Here is a 16,235-nt window from a genome sequence, read left to right on the forward strand (position 1 = left end):
CTGGCCAATCGTGAAATGGCTGTGTCGTCATCAACGCTCCTGCAGCCGCTCTGGAGAAACTGCGCCGGCTGAGTCAGCATTTGACTTGCATTTCCTAATTTCACTTCAGAATTTTTTGTTATATTTTTTATACAGACATCATTTGTAAAGTATATATATATATATATATACTTTACTTTACCTTTACCAAATTTACCTGTATTTACTTTGTTTTCATATTTGGCGACTTTTTGTGAAAAATGGAGACTTTTGAGGGTGGTTTTAGAGATTTTCTGAGGGAGGGATTTGGCAACACTGTTGCAACTCCTCATCCCTTTCGGCACTGTCTCTGCATGGGAGAGGTGGGTTTTTAATGAGCTCTGATTAATCTAATTTCATCTTTGCTTAAAATCACTTTTATACTCCGTTGAAATCATATTTGTGACATTATTTTACGTGCATATTTGATTATTTCTGTATTTTCACTAAGTTTGATCAGTTCTGTCGATCGATGCACTTGAAGCACGTGCTAATTGCGTTGCACTTTCATTTAACAGAAAGGACAAGAAGGGGGAAAACACTGTAAAGACTGTTTTATCAGGTATGCTGTTTTGTCACTTGTTAAATTAATTTTGTATTAAAGTTTTATACAATTTTCTCTCCCCTTTCTGCACTGTCTCTGCATGGGAGAGAAAGGACAAGAAGGGCGAAAACACACTGTAAAGACTGTTTTATGTTTTATCAGAGTAAACGAAGAGTTGAAACGTCAGCTGATGTCCGGTTACTCATTGAAAAAAACACAACGCAGATAACACCGGTTACACTTGCATTGGCTGGTCTAGACTGAAAAATAAGCTTTTTAAACACTATTTGAGCATAAGAAACAACATTCATGGGGCAGTTCATTTCAGATTTTGTTGCTGATTTGAAATATGTAATTTAATTGCAAGTTCAGCAACTTGGTCTTGTTCGAGCTGCCCGGAGGCGTTGCAAATATGGCCGTCGAGTGATCAGACTTTCCTTGAAAGGGACTTTGTTACAGCATGAGCAAATAGCATTCGATTAACGGCTGTGAAGACGCAATATGATTGGCTGGACCTAATGTAAGAACACGCTCCCTTTAATGAACGATTCATTGTTTCGAGTCTGCATGAGATTGAATCTCAAAATAAGAAAGACATTTCTACAAACATGTTAAGACTACAACACAATTGAGGTAGCTTTTTAGAAAAAAATATTCAGCCTATCACGGCTTCCTTCTAGAGTGTCATAACAGATTTTGTCGACATGAATTTAGAAATAAAGGACAATAAACGAATCAGTGTCGGTTGAGTGATTCAATGACTGGTAACTTGTCGCCGTAACGACTAATCTCAGTGAGTCACTGAAGAAATCTTTTAGGTGAACAGCTTCAAAAGATTCAAATCCCTGAGTTGAATTAACATACAAATATTATCAATAACTGAGTAAAAAAAAAACTAGCTAGTATCAAAGTAGAAGTGTCTAACTGCTTTACACATCACACATTTTAGTTTTTAGGTAAAACTGGTTTTCTTAATCAACCCTCTACATTGCGAGTAAATCACTCGCATATGCGACTAAATCTACACTCTGGGCGACTAAATGATGTCTAATATTAGCCAATTGCTAATAAATTCTCAGATTTTACTCGCCAGTGTGTGAGTTGGAGGCACTAGCCAATGGCGATTCAATTGCCAAGGTGTCCGTAGAGGGCTGATAATTATGTAAAAATTAGGAGATTATTATTCGTTATTTTATTTATCTATTAATTTGAAGAAGTTTATTGGCTTAAATGTTTTGTAGTTTCAACAAAGTTGATCCTATCCACAAAGCCACTGCTGGGAATCACTCAAAGTGATTCAGGTAAGCAAGTATGTACGTTACTGTATGTGCATGACGGTTTTGACAACCCCGCAGGAATTATGTAGAACTGCAAAAAGATTCCAACCACAACAGTGCGCATGGGGAATAATTGCCTGACTCAATCTCAACCCTGATGAGTTAAAAAGGGAGCAGAGAAACATTGCTGGTTGACTCATCGTCAGGATGTGAACTTCAGACTTACTGAGCTCGGCCAGTTTTCTTCTGCTGCATGCACCAGACCCCTTTAACAAATATTCAAATGAATCGAACCCAGGCGGCCGAGAATCACACGATTTCCAACAGTAACGTTCCTCTTAACTATAAGAATTAACATGCGTGCTTTATCTCCGAAAGAAAATAAGACAGAAAACTATTGCATCGACTGTAAAAGTATGCACGCCTGCATGAAAAGTCACTTAACAGCCATGTCCACTTCTCAAGAGTCTATCAATTCAGTTGCTTATATATATAAATAAATCATAGCCGCTACAAATCTTTGCACGAACTCCCTCCCCATTTGAAGACATGCAACATCATCAGGGCATGCTGGAAAACTTGCGCACTACCAAAACTTCTCTCAGGGACTCGGACAAGTTGTCGCACTCATGACACATGCTCAGAACACACAATTACTCTTTCATATGCATGATTAAGTTCGCCAGATCAGTGCAGTTGTGAGTGTCACGCACTACAATGCAGCAGATTTTGAATCGGGTCACATTCAAACACATCTTGCGCTGAGATTACCGCTTTGATTTCTCTCCAATCCCGCGGGTAAAACGTGCCAAAAGTGCAGCTATTCCTCCTCTGGCAGCCCCAAATCCCATTCGCGATGTGTAAGAGAGTCTCTGGTGTTTTTACAGCTCAAGCGGCGCAGAAATGCAGTCAGTGAACGTCGCCATTTTTTCACCTTTTCCCGCGAATCATTTACGTTTTGCTTATGTAATTAACATAACCCGACCATCATCATCATCATCCGCGTACAGGAAGTACAGCAGCAGCGCTCTCGAGGAGGGGCTACAAGAAGCACTGCTCCAATGACAACAAGACATTAAATGCTCTGATAGTAGCCTACAACATGACAGGGGGGAAAAGACTGCAAGCCAGAGATGAAACTCATTTGGAGTATGAAAGCGGACAACTGACATTATACACGAGATTTATCCATATAGATAGAGAGATAGAAATGATACAGTAAAGTTATTAGACTTTCATATAGCTAATAGATTATACCTATTATAGCCTATGTACTGTAGAACTCTTAAGTAGATGATAGATAGATAGATATACATTACTGCTACTTTGAGCATGATATAATGTTTGTTAATGTTATGAAAGTTATAATAAGTGTAATGGTTTTGGTGAGTGAATGTGAGAGATGTGACAGAGAGAGTGAGCTGTCAGCATATATGTTTTCAGCTTCAGTGAAGGTTTGCTGGCAGTGCAACTGTCATAATGCAGTTACATTTCTAACACATAACAGGTCATACTTGCTGGCATAACAGTAATATTCTTAGATTTCTGTGAAATTTGGACATTGCGATTCAGGCAGACATCACAAGGTCATGGCAAGCTGACTAAATGAAAATCGATGTGTAAGAGAGTCTCTGGTGTTTTTACAGCTCAAGCGGCGCAGAAATGCAGTCAGTGAACGTCGCCATTTTTTCACCTTTTCCCGCGAATCATTTACGTTTTGCTTATGTAATTAACATAACCCGACCATCATCATCATCATCCGCGTACAGGAAGTACAGCAGCAGCGCTCTCGAGGAGGGGCTACAAGAAGCACTGCTCCAATGACAACAAGACATTAAATGCTCTGATAGTAGCCTACAACATGACAGGGGGGAAAAGACTGCAAGCCAGAGATGAAACTCATTTGGAGTATGAAAGCGGACAACTGACATTATACACGAGATTTATCCATATAGATAGAGAGATAGAAATGATACAGTAAAGTTATTAGACTTTCATATAGCTAATAGATTATACCTATTATAGCCTATGTACTGTAGAACTCTTAAGTAGATGATAGATAGATAGATATACATTACTGATACTTTGAGCATGATATAATGTTTGTTAATGTTATGAAAGTTATAATAAGTGTAATGGTTTTGGTGAGTGAAATGTGAGAGATGTGACAGAGAGAGTGAGCTGTCAGCATATATGTTTTCAGCTTCAGTGAAGGTTTGCTGGCAGTGCAACTGTCATAATGCAGTTACATTTCTAACACATAACAGGTCATACTTGCTGGCATAACAGTAATATTCTTAGATTTCTGTGAAATTTGGACATTGCGATTCAGGCAGACATCACAAGGTCATGGCAAGCTGACTAAATGAAAATATTTATGTCGCAGAACAAAACTACCCATACACTTGGGGCTATGAATACCACATGACTAATTGTATTTAGTTATTTGATGCAGTGTTGATTTGTACATATTGTACAAAGTGACCCTTTCAACTGTGAGAAACCACCTGTTCTTTTCTTATCTCTCATTCTGCTTGAAGAGTTTTTGATTTTGTGAACATTTGATTGTGTTTAAGACAGGAGGGGATAAAAGAACTAAAAATAAAAGTTAAAAAAGTCAGGAGGGGAAAGTAGCTGGAGTTTTTCTCTAAAAACTGCTAGCTGAACTGGGTTGATTTATTTATTTTTATTTTTTTTTTTTGGGAACACATTCCTGTAAGTGTTAACATGAAGGTAACTTGTTGTATAATGCAAGGGAGAAAAAATATTGCTGCAGCTACACATGTTATACTTTTTATGAATACATTAAGCTGATTTTGCACAGCAGCCACTACATGCATGTGTTCGTTCAGCAAAATTTCCATTGTTTATATAAAAGGAAATAACATTTCATATGCAAAAAGTGTGGTTAGCATCGGATGTTCTGTGAAATAATTATGCATCTTTATAGTGAAAATACATATTTAAAGGGGTCATATAATGCTGCTAAAAAGAACATTATTTTGTGTATTTGGTGTAATGAAATGTGTTTATGCGGTTTAAGGTTAAAAAAAACATTATTGGGTGTGTTAGAACGAGCCGTTTTAGGTAGGCGTGGTTGACTCTTAACTTTTATAAAGAATATCTCTTTGGATTTGAGACTTTAGTGTTTGCAACTTTACAGATCTTCTTTATGCACCAAGAGCTTGTAACACTCCAAAGAGAAAGGAAAAATTGAAATCGCATCATATGACCCCTTTAAAAAATGCAAAATAAAAATTCATGAGCCCACTTGACCTTTTCATGTGCTAATCTGATACTATATTTGATAAGGATCTATGCATAATGCACAGAATAAATAAAATTACAGTAGTCAGAAATAATGTATATAAAAAACAAATCCATCAAGACATTTTCACTTTAAACTGTTGCTTCTGGCCAAAATAATGGCCAGAAATAATAATCCATAATAACACTTCCTGCAGTGATAAAGTCAATTCCTTGCTGTCCTCTCACATCAAAATCCACTAACATATTTGTTTAAAACTGTTTTGGACTGTAAACGGTGCTTGATCTGTCCATATTTCTTTTAACTTTGTCACTGGAGAAAGCAATAGATAGAGGCCTTTATATTTGAGTCAAAAGAAATAGTTTAAAGTTTTGATGCATTTGATTCTAATAAACATGCAGTTTTTTGCTTCACAAGGCATTAACTGATGGACTGGAGTGGTTTGGATTACTTGTGGATTATTGTGATGTTTTTATCAGCTGTTTGGGCTCTCATTCTGACGGCACCCATTCACTGCAGAGGATCCATTGGTGAGCAAGTAATGGAATGCTAAATTTCTTCAAATCTGTTCCCATGAAAAAACAAACTCATCTACATCTTGGATAGCCTGAGGGTGAGTGAATATTTGGGTGAACCATTTCTTTAAATTTAAATCATAAATGCAAATAATATTGATTGTTCTAAACTTTAAAGAGACATTTATCTGCAATGTTGAGACATGTACTAGTAAGCAGATAAACTATGCTACGAAGAAACAAAAAACAAGGTAGTAAACACATTTGATTTATTATTACATATAAAATATAAAAACTGTCAGAATGATGTTCAAAATCCAGAAGAGTTCATTCCATAATAAATAAAACAGCAATACATGCAAAATAACACAAGAAAGAATCAATGTTTAAAACATTAAGAGCCAGGTGTCAATCTAAAAATATTACTTTATTCATGTACCCAAAGAACCAAACTGCAACCGAGACAAAACTCTTCAACTTTTCAGTTCATAAATATTTCTGGGTTTGTTTCTCTGCTCTCCATATTCATTTTGTCCGGATCCAGAATTGTTATGCTCCCTTAGGAATCCAGTCCTCTTTAACAGCCAGGCCTTCATGCTTCAGGAGGAGATGTCCACCACGCACTTGATATAGATGGTGTCATCGTTGCAATAGGCATGCTTAGGCGACTTCAATTTCCCCAGAGGGAAGAACAGGGGGCACCCGCTGGCCACATTCATCTCTGAGACGGGGCAGTGGAAAGATGCAGAGGAGAGGTCGGGACGGAAAGCGTCGATGACATGCTCCCTCTGGTTCTGATCTATGAGAAAGAACGTGACCTGCCAGGCACGTGCAGGAGATGTCAGCGGAAGGTCACGGAAAATGCTGATGGCACATGACTGAGGAACCAAAGCTGGTTCGTTACAACAGAAGCCACTATTAAAGGGGTCATATCATACATTTATTATTTAATTCTTTGTCCTGAGGTGCACTTAGTAGGTTTTTTGCACCATAAATAGCTGTAATTTAGTTTTTAAAGACCATTTTACATTCTCTCGAGCACTTTGAATGTAATGACCTGCTTTTTGCTGCATTGTCTTTAACAATTCTATCTAAATGCTTTCTTTAATGTGAAATTGAATGCGAAAAATGTGTGTTTTTAGTGTTTTTAACTGCCTTCAATAGCAGAATCAAAGCAATCTAAACTAAAATGTGCCGCTCAAATTGCTAGAATCAGACTGAAATGCATTTAACTTTTTTTTTTAATTTGGCTCAAAAAGTATTACCAACTATAAAACAGGACTTTTTTCTGCTTTTCTGACATATGTCTTCATATTACGTGTACTAAACACGCACACATGAGATGGTAACGCCTTCAGTGCTCACTTCTGAGTGCTCACTTCAAGTGTTCGGCCCTCTTGAGAAGAACATACTGATGCTCATTTTACAATGATAATCACTGCAAGACAGAAGCAGGACAAGTTCCACATGTGAACAGCATTTTAATCAATCAGGACTTAGGGACAGTTATTTTAGTATTATTTATATAGTATATTTAGTATATCTGAGTATTATTTATATGTATAGTCCAGTCCAATGCATTAAAGTATTCAGTGCTGGCAAAACTGTTTTGCTTCGGCACAATAGTGAGAAGTGTTTGTCAATAATATATTGATTACGTCAACTGAAACTGCAAATTGAACATGCTTAGAAAAATAAGGCCCAGGGGACCAAGATTTTTCAGAATCACAAGGTGGCCTGTTCCCCACACAAACCATCATATGATTTAGAATATGATGCACAGATCATATGGGCAGCCCTTAGTCAACATTTATCTTGGTTACAGGTAAAACAACAGCCTGATATGCAGCACAACTAGTGTAGCCCTAATTCCTAAAAAAATTATTCTTTTAAACCAGTTCCCTTTATTGAACCAAAAACACACAGCACAACCAGTGTAGTTCAATTCACAAACAAATGATTCTTATGAGCCAGTTCTTTGAATGAATCACTCTAGAAGACTCACTAACTCAGGAATTACCATTTGAATCAGTCTGATGGATCTGTTGCTTAATGAACTCACTAAATCCATTACTGAATGACTCACTGAATCCATTCAGAGTGTTAACTGAATCAACATCAAGTCACCATAATCTTTTAGTGCTGGAATATTTTAATACGATAGACAGAAGGTTTCTTTCAATACACACACACACACACACACACACACGTTTGTTTCTGTGAATTGTGGGGACTTTCCATAGACCTCTGTTACTTTTATACTGACCAAACAATATTTTCTATCCCCTAACCCTAAAACTACCCCTTAAAGAAATCCTGTTTGCATTGTTACACTTTCAGATAAACATAATTTACTATTTTTAATAAATTTTATTTGTTAATATTTTTTATCACAATGTCAAAAATTTCAGGTTTTACTATTCTTGAGGGGGCATTTGGTCCCCTCAATGTAGCATAAACAAGTACACACACATACACACGTTTGTGTGTGTGTGTGTGTGCATAAACGCACAATTTTTATATATACATTTTATATATTTTGAAAGCAAGTTTCTTATACAGACAAGATAGATAGACAGACAGACAAGATAGACAGACAGACAAGATAGATAGATAGATAGATAGATAGACAGACAAGATAGACAGACAGACAGACAGACAAGATAGATAGATAGACAGACAGACAAGATAGATAAACAGACAGACAGACAAGATAGATAGATAGACAGACAAGATAGATAGACAGACAGACAGACAGACAGACAAGATAGACAGACGAGACAGACAAGATAGACAGACAAGACAGACAGACAGACAGACAGACATAGATAGATAGATAGATAGATAGATAGATCTGGAAGATGAATGTATATACATAATATATATTAAATATATATATAATCTAAAAATCTAATGTATAGAATCTCATTTATATTAAATTTGTAACACAACAAGACTATAAATAACAGAAACATAAAATAATCCTTCAGTCTTGGTATGTTACAAAAAAGAAAAAAAAAATTATATAAATAATCCTTCAGTCTTGGTATGTTACAAAACAGAAAAAAAAAATTATATATATATATATATATATACAGTATATACTAGATAGAGAGAGAGGGATTTTACTCTGTCATCATTTACCCTCATGCCATTCTATACTTTTATGACTGACTTTCTTCTTTCCAGATTCAGGTTGTAGAAAGAAGAAAGTCTAGTTAAGAGAGTTCAAGAAGAAAGTCAGTCATACAGGTCTAGAATGGCATGAGGATGAATGATAACAGAGTAAATGAGAGTAAATGACAGAATGTTTATTTTTAGAGAACTCTGCCTTTCAGAGCAGTACAGGAGAGATATGTGCTTTGATACCTGGCGAGTACTGACTGATCTTTTGGCCGGTGGCAGCCTCTCTCAGTTTCTGGCTGACATCACACAACCGCCAGAGAAAGGTGCCATCATATGAGATGTCCTGCTGGGCGCTGATACACTGCTGCAATGAAGTGATGTGAATGTCTTTCCTGACCAGTCTCTGCAGCTGTTCCGCTACCTAGAATGTGATGGAAAACCATTATCATGGATGAATCACCCAAAGGTACAGATTGGCTCACTGCAAAAGCGCAATATTAATGTATCATAATGGACCTTCAGAGCTGGTTAAGGTCGACAGCCTTGTGTGAGACACTTCAAAATACAGAAAATGAACGAGATGGCGACATCCTATTAGACACATGCTTTTTTTTTTCTTAACCGCACTTGGAGAATTGTCACACAAATCTATTTTCTACCACTCATTCCCTTCTCATCCTTACTTCAACTTATCTCTTCATTTTCAGCATTTCAGGAGTGTCATCTCGGTTCCCTGTGTTAAATAACCCCTCCAGGTCGAGTGTCAGAACACAGCCATAATCATTTGTTATCACCTCCCGGTGTTAAGATGAGCATAGGGACAAATAAATGATCATTTCAGACCTCCCCAAAAGAATACCTTTGTTAGTTTTATGTGAGTCCTTATTTAAAGCATGAATTATGCAACCCAGCGGCTACAAACAAAAAACACATCACAGGAAACAAATGTTTTCCAAAGATTCCTATATAGCATTTCTGCTCTTTTGTAACACAAACACATTCATTAGCTCCAACCATATTGCAGATTCACAGCATGAGATCAATGCCTAGTAAACTGCAAGGACACATCAAAGTAATGAAATCTGTTGTTGCTATTTACACAGTGAAAAGCATGTGCTTTGATTTTAATAATCCAGGATGGAAATAATGTGATATCAGGGTTGTGCACCGTTCAGAACTGCACTGAATTCCTGATATTTGAAATGAGGCAGCAGGATGCACAGTTGTAATTTGATTTAGAATTTAGATAGAATTAAAATGAAGTGAAATTAATATATCTGCTGTAAGTGTAGCTTTTAATAATACAGGTCATCTTCAGTATGAATTAACCATAAACATGTTATCATACACACATTTCAAGAAACATTATGTGAAATTAATGATGTTTAACTGATGTTTGAAAAGCACAATTTGCATTTAATTTATATTCATTTCATTTAATAAATAAACCTGCTATATTTCATTATCAGTTAATTTAAATTTTGAATATTGGAGATAATGTGATGGATTTATGGATGAATTATTATGAATTATTTACATAATGTTGAACTTTGTTTTGTGAAATTCACTTTTGTTCAAAATATTTGGGTCAGTAAGTTTTTTTTTGTTTGTTTTTTAATTAATACTTTTTTCATCAAGGATGCATTAAATTGATCAAAAGTGACAAGTAAAAAAATAAAAATAAATGCTGTTCTTTTGAACTTTCTATTCATCAAAGAATCCTGAAAAAAATTATCACAGTTTCCATAAATATATATATATATATAAAAAAACAACATTTAGAAATCGTACAGACCTTTGAACAGTAGTATATACCTATTAAGTTAGGAAAAAACGTTTCTACAAACACAGAATAAACAATCAGGCATAATTATTTAAAATTAAACGTGTTTGACCGCAATTCGGTAAATATTTCTTCCTGTTATTCTATTTATTTGAGACTATCACCAAAAGACTATTTCAAAAGCAATTCAAGAAGGAATCAGAAAAAAAAACTTTTTTTTTTCCTAAGCCTTTCTGACAAGGCGTGCAACTTCATTGCAATTCTAATGTTCAAACTGGTGGACATGATCGACAGGATATTAGCAGAAAATTTGCATGTGAGCATCAGTGTGGCAGCACCACCGCTATGTAATTTCATCATCTGTACAGTGTCTAAAAGTTCCCTAGTTCCCATTTAATTCCATTTAAAGTTGAAATTCCCACACCATTAGTGTCATGACACAGATTTATTTTATAATTTACCTTGGTTTCCAAGTGCTGAATGAGATGCTGACTGTTGTAATTGTCCCTCTCCAGCACAAGCACACTGATCTGCGTCTTCTCCACCTCTCGGTTCAAAGCTGAGATGATGTTCTCCATAACCTGCACTCTCTGCTGTAGAGCGTCCAGTTGCTGGCCTACAGCAAGTTCAGCCTGATCATCGTGGAGACTGAGGGCCTTATCACTCACTCCTGGATCCCCTCCGTCGGTCTCAATCTCACCCTCAATGTGGGAAGCACCACACTGTCCAGGCAGAAGAAGATCAGGGCTTTCATGGTGGCTTTGCTCAGCTGAAGAATTCAAGGTACGCTGAAGAGCTCTGGTCACATCCAAGAGAAGCTGTAGATGGCCAACATGGCTGCAGGATTCATGTTCTTTTACTTTGTCTGCATTGCCCTGAAAATAAAATGTTGCAGCAAAACTGTAAAATTCCCATAAAACACTACTTTCTCAATTGCAATGACATTGTAATGAGACTGGTTTTCAGAGAATATTATTTTATTTATTTATTGTATTTTTTTTTGTTACACCATTAATGATTTTTGTTTGTTTATTTTTCAAGCAAAATTTTAAGCAATTTTTAAAAAGCTAAACAAAATGTATACAGGAAAAAACAGAAAAATATTATTTTTATAATAAAAAAAAGTATAGTACATGATTATTTTCTGTGATTTTTCTATGATTTTTTTCAAACCTTTTTTTTTTTTAATTCTGTGAATTCCTGAAAATGATTCCCTTTAAATTTGGAGCATTTTTCCTTTTTCTTTTTTCCTGCAAAATATTTGTTTTCTCTGTCTAGCTAATATTAGAATATTAGAGAAAAAAATTAAGATAAATTTAAATGTATTTTTAGTGCTGTCAAATGATTAATCGCGATTAATCGCATCCAAAATAAAAGTTTTTGTTTACATAATATGTGTGTGTACTGTGTATATTTATTATGTATATATAAATACACACACATACAGTATATATTTTGAAAATATTTACACGTATTTACATGTATATATTTATATTAATATAATTTATGGTATATATAAATCTTATTTAATATATAAACATAACATTTTTCTGAAATGTATACATTCATGTGTGTGTATTTATATATACATAATAAATATACACAGCACACACACATATATTATGTAAACAAAAACTTTTATTTTGGATGCGATTAATCGTTTGACAGCACTAGTATTTACAAGTGCTTTTCACAATAAATATTGTTCCAAACAGCCATACAACCCAAATGAACATTTAGAAATAAAAATTTTTTTAATACTTTTAATATTTTAATTTTAAAAATTATCCTCTCAAATTTTCTGTAGACCATTTGTTTTTAAAAACGTGGCTCAAGAATCTAAAAGTTTCTGCTCAACATAAAACTCTGTTCCACAAAACTATATAATACATCATGATTAACATAAACAGGTACTGTTATTAAAATACCAACCTTAAAAGGACAACCAACGTCTGAGAAAATGCATGGCTCCTTCTTTTTTGAGCTGCCTGGGTGATTATTCTATAAAGGAAACACAGTATCATACTTTAGAATTGTTCTTGTTTGTACATTCACTTTCAGGGTACAATATTCAGTGATCCACCAGCTTTTCTACCTTTTGTCGTTTATCTGTCTTCGTCGTCTTCTTATCACCTGAATTGGGACAAACATGCTTCTGTGAAAAAATTAGGAAATGTCACTTTCACTAACAACAGTGATGAAAGTTTTGCTCAAATAATTTTGTGCCACAAACTTTCCAAAACATCTCATTGAGACTTTTTATCTTAATTTGAAGCGTGAAACACATTGCATTTGAAGATATCTTGACTAATGTGTTGCGTTTGATGATTGATGTTTAAATTCACTGGATTGCTGCTTTTTTTTCCCCCTTCTTTTTATTCCTCTAATCCATGTCCCGATGGGTGAAATGGAAAAGAAAGTAATATGGGACAGCAGTAAACACTGGAGACTCCATCTGTGGCTTAAAACCGAGCCATGGGGCTTCAAGCAAGGGCACGCTGACCCAAAACCACTTTAGCAACAACGAAAGAGGCCGAATATCTTGCACTATGGGCCTATTCACAAAATATCACCCATGTATCATACTGTACATTTATATGTGATTTGCACAAATATATTGTTTGTATGTAGGTACATACTTAAAAATTCCACTGAGAAGCAAAATATGTGTATGACAGTCTTGTGTTCATGGAAAATATATATGATATGAATTACGTTTATTTTTATTAAGTTTGAAGAATAAATCTGACCAAACGAAACAAACTGTTGTCTGTTCAAAACAAACAAACAAACAAACAAAAAGTAAAAGTAATTCTGAATTTCTTATATAATTTTGCTTCTAAAACGTATCTTGTTTAAAGGATAAAAATTCATTTAGATATTTCAACGAAACAAACTGTTGTCTGTTCAAAACAAACAAACAAACAAACAAAAAGTAAAAGAAAAATAAAATTTTAATTCTGAATTTCTTATATAATTTTGCTTCTAAAACGTATCTTGTTTAAAGGATAAAAATTCATTTAGATATTTTACTAGATAAACAATGCAAAAATACTGATTCGGAAAATAATATTTTGCAGTCTCTAAAGTGTCATTTTCTGACCCTACCTGGAGTTCTCTCAGTGTCAGGACACCTGAACAAGAGGGACATGTGGTCTTGTTGTTGGGACAGCCTCCCTCCAGATGTGTAGCCAGTGATTTCCTCTGCACCATTAAGCCACAGCCAATGTTGCAAGGGATCAGGGCATATTCACACTGACTCTGATGGTCCTGTTGAATGAGTCATTGAGCATATTAAAGGGATAATTCAAATAAAACATGAAAATCTATTTAATCTCATGTCACATCTGTATGGTTTTTTTCTTAGAAAAACAAAAGACTTTTGTCATCCAAGAATCTTCAGCAGCTCTTTTGCATGCAAGGACAGTTCATAATGAGTATCCAAAAAATGCCTATCCAGGAAAAAAGCACCATACCAGTTCAATTTTAGTAAATATTTTTGGGTCTGTTTGTCTTTAAAAGACTTATTTTTCTGCTTTAGTAATGGTGTTTTGCCAGGTTTAGAGCCTGTCGCTCACTATGAACTGTCATTGTATGAAAAAAGCTGTATGAAGATTCTTCAAAACATCTCAGTTTGTTTTCTAGTGCAAAAAATAACAGCGTATGGATCTGGAACAACATGAGGGTGAGTAAGTAATGACAAATTATTTTATTTTTGGGTGAACTACTCCACTAAGCAAGTATGATCATTGATTACTACAAATTACATAATGATACTTTATTTCTATACACTTGACCTCTAAAACTTATGCTTTTGATCATATAGTTTCCGCTGAAAAACATAAAATCTAAAGCCCAGCCTACATGTTTCTATTGTAATAGGGAATAATACGATATTCTCAAAAGGCTTTCAGACTCTCTTGAGTACAGAAAGAAGGTAAAAACATAAAAGACTTCCATTAGGCAGCCATGAGGGTCAAAGTCATAGAACATTTTACTCGACAAAACACTGACCTCTAAAAGTTGTAGAGGCTTTTCAAATCCTAAAGTATGAGTTTGTTACTACTCAATTTGTTACGACTGATTCACTACACTGGACAGCATCTGCACAACAGCTCTATGATTAATACCTTAATGGCTGGTTCATGTTATGAAATGACCACAAAGCTACCATGTTAGGATTCCCGTAAAATAGCATCTTGTGGTTGTAACCGAGTATGACTGCCTGCCATGAAATGCAGCTATTTTTTAATGAGTTCCTATGATTTAACAATGTGATAACAGAAAAGCCATGGTTGCTAATGTGATCGATACAAACCCCATAATCCACATTGATTTTTGACTCAGTCAAGTGTAAAGACATTTGAGAGCATTACAGTGTTCTCAATAGCTTTATAGGTTTTACATGAATGTGTAGCAGCCCGTGAACAGCCCTGATCTCTGGTCTTACATTTATTAGCTCAATGTTCTAATCTGAACTACAGTGGAAAGTGCTAGACTTTATCTGATGGCTCAGGAAGTGGCTCACATGTGTGATCTTCACATCATGTCCTGTGAAGTAAAAAAAAACAAAAAACATTTCCCATGCTATAAATAAATACATAATTCAGTATATATATATAGTCTACATACATCAGCGTCTATACACCTTTTTTAAATTTCATGTGGTGTTTCTATATTTTGGTAGCTATTCATCGCACTGTGATTATAAGCCACAATTTTACCATAAATTTACCATAACATACAATTGCTATCAAGACCGAAAATAATGCCTTGCCAACCATGTCCTGTGTGTTGTCATGAAACTGCGGCTGTTCTACTTGAACGCTTCTCATTCTCTTACCTGACCAGCCAGTTCACGCACGCGAGGCAGTAGCGGTGACCGCACACCGTTTGACGCGCTTTATTCAAGACATTATTACAGTTGCTGCATAAGTACTTCTCCTTCGGGACTTCATCGCAGATGCTCTGAGGGAAACCCGACGGGTACTCGTTCTCACCCGGTGTGGACGAAACCCCGTTTAACGACGGGTCTGAAACCGCTGATCCAGAAGCCATTGAGGTTTTTGATAAAGTGTCTGTACCAGCAGCAGGTTATGATGGCATAATAATAAATGCTTTTGACTTGTTCGTGATATACCCACGGTAGAAAAACACCACGGGGTTCCCCCTCTTCAAACACCCGGAAATATTATTGCGCTGTTTTTCCGCCCACTTATCAGGCACATTGTTACGGATCTTGCTAATAATAATTAGTGGAAAAGGCTACTAAATAATAAGAGAAAGAAAAAAGGTGTGGCGTTATTGTTAAATTATAGGCTAAGTGAACGTGATAGAAACACGTTTCACTGTGGTTCTGTCTGAAAACCTAGTGAGGGCACTAAAACAAAAGCAGAATGCTGTCTAGGTAAGCAGCTCATTAGCTCGGCCCCGCCTACAGAGAGTTCACGTACAACGCGCGTTATGCTCAAAAACAAATAGAAGCGACCTCCAGGGGGTTTTGTTTAACTGAACTATTTTTCATCTGTTTAAAACGTCGTTATGGCGACAGCCAGACTCGACGCTGCGGCCAAAGTCTGACCTGACAAGATAATAAATAGCCTACATAAAAAGTAGTGCAAAAACAGGTCCTAAAGTGAAGCCACTATAGGCTCCTTTCCTAAAGAATTCGTGAATAAATATGTATGTGAAATTATATTTGCAA

General features: G+C 35.6%; 1 protein-coding gene and 1 pseudogene across 1 annotated transcript; both read right to left on the reverse strand.

Annotated features, from left to right (window-relative positions):
- Positions 1 to 2,796, reverse strand: part of LOC107725328 (PHD finger protein 19-like) — a 41,061-nt pseudogene extending 38,265 nt beyond the window's left edge.
- Positions 2,797 to 6,221: 3,425 nt separating this feature from the next.
- On the reverse strand, positions 6,222 to 15,589 carry LOC107725291 (TNF receptor-associated factor 1-like). Its single transcript, XM_016534504.1, has 7 exons — positions 15,380 to 15,589; positions 13,640 to 13,801; positions 12,627 to 12,686; positions 12,464 to 12,532; positions 10,993 to 11,406; positions 8,969 to 9,169; positions 6,222 to 6,500 (listed from the first exon to the last, which is right to left on the reverse strand). The coding sequence occupies exons 1-7, from the start codon at positions 15,587 to 15,589 to the stop codon at positions 6,222 to 6,224; spliced, it is 1,395 nt and encodes a 464-aa protein (XP_016389990.1).
- Between the last annotated feature and the right edge of the window lie 646 nt (positions 15,590 to 16,235).

Source organism: Sinocyclocheilus rhinocerous, unplaced genomic scaffold (assembly GCF_001515625.1).
Source record: "Sinocyclocheilus rhinocerous isolate Xijiao unplaced genomic scaffold, SAMN03320098_v1.1 scaffold785, whole genome shotgun sequence".
Taxonomy (NCBI): domain Eukaryota; kingdom Metazoa; phylum Chordata; class Actinopteri; order Cypriniformes; family Cyprinidae; genus Sinocyclocheilus; species Sinocyclocheilus rhinocerous.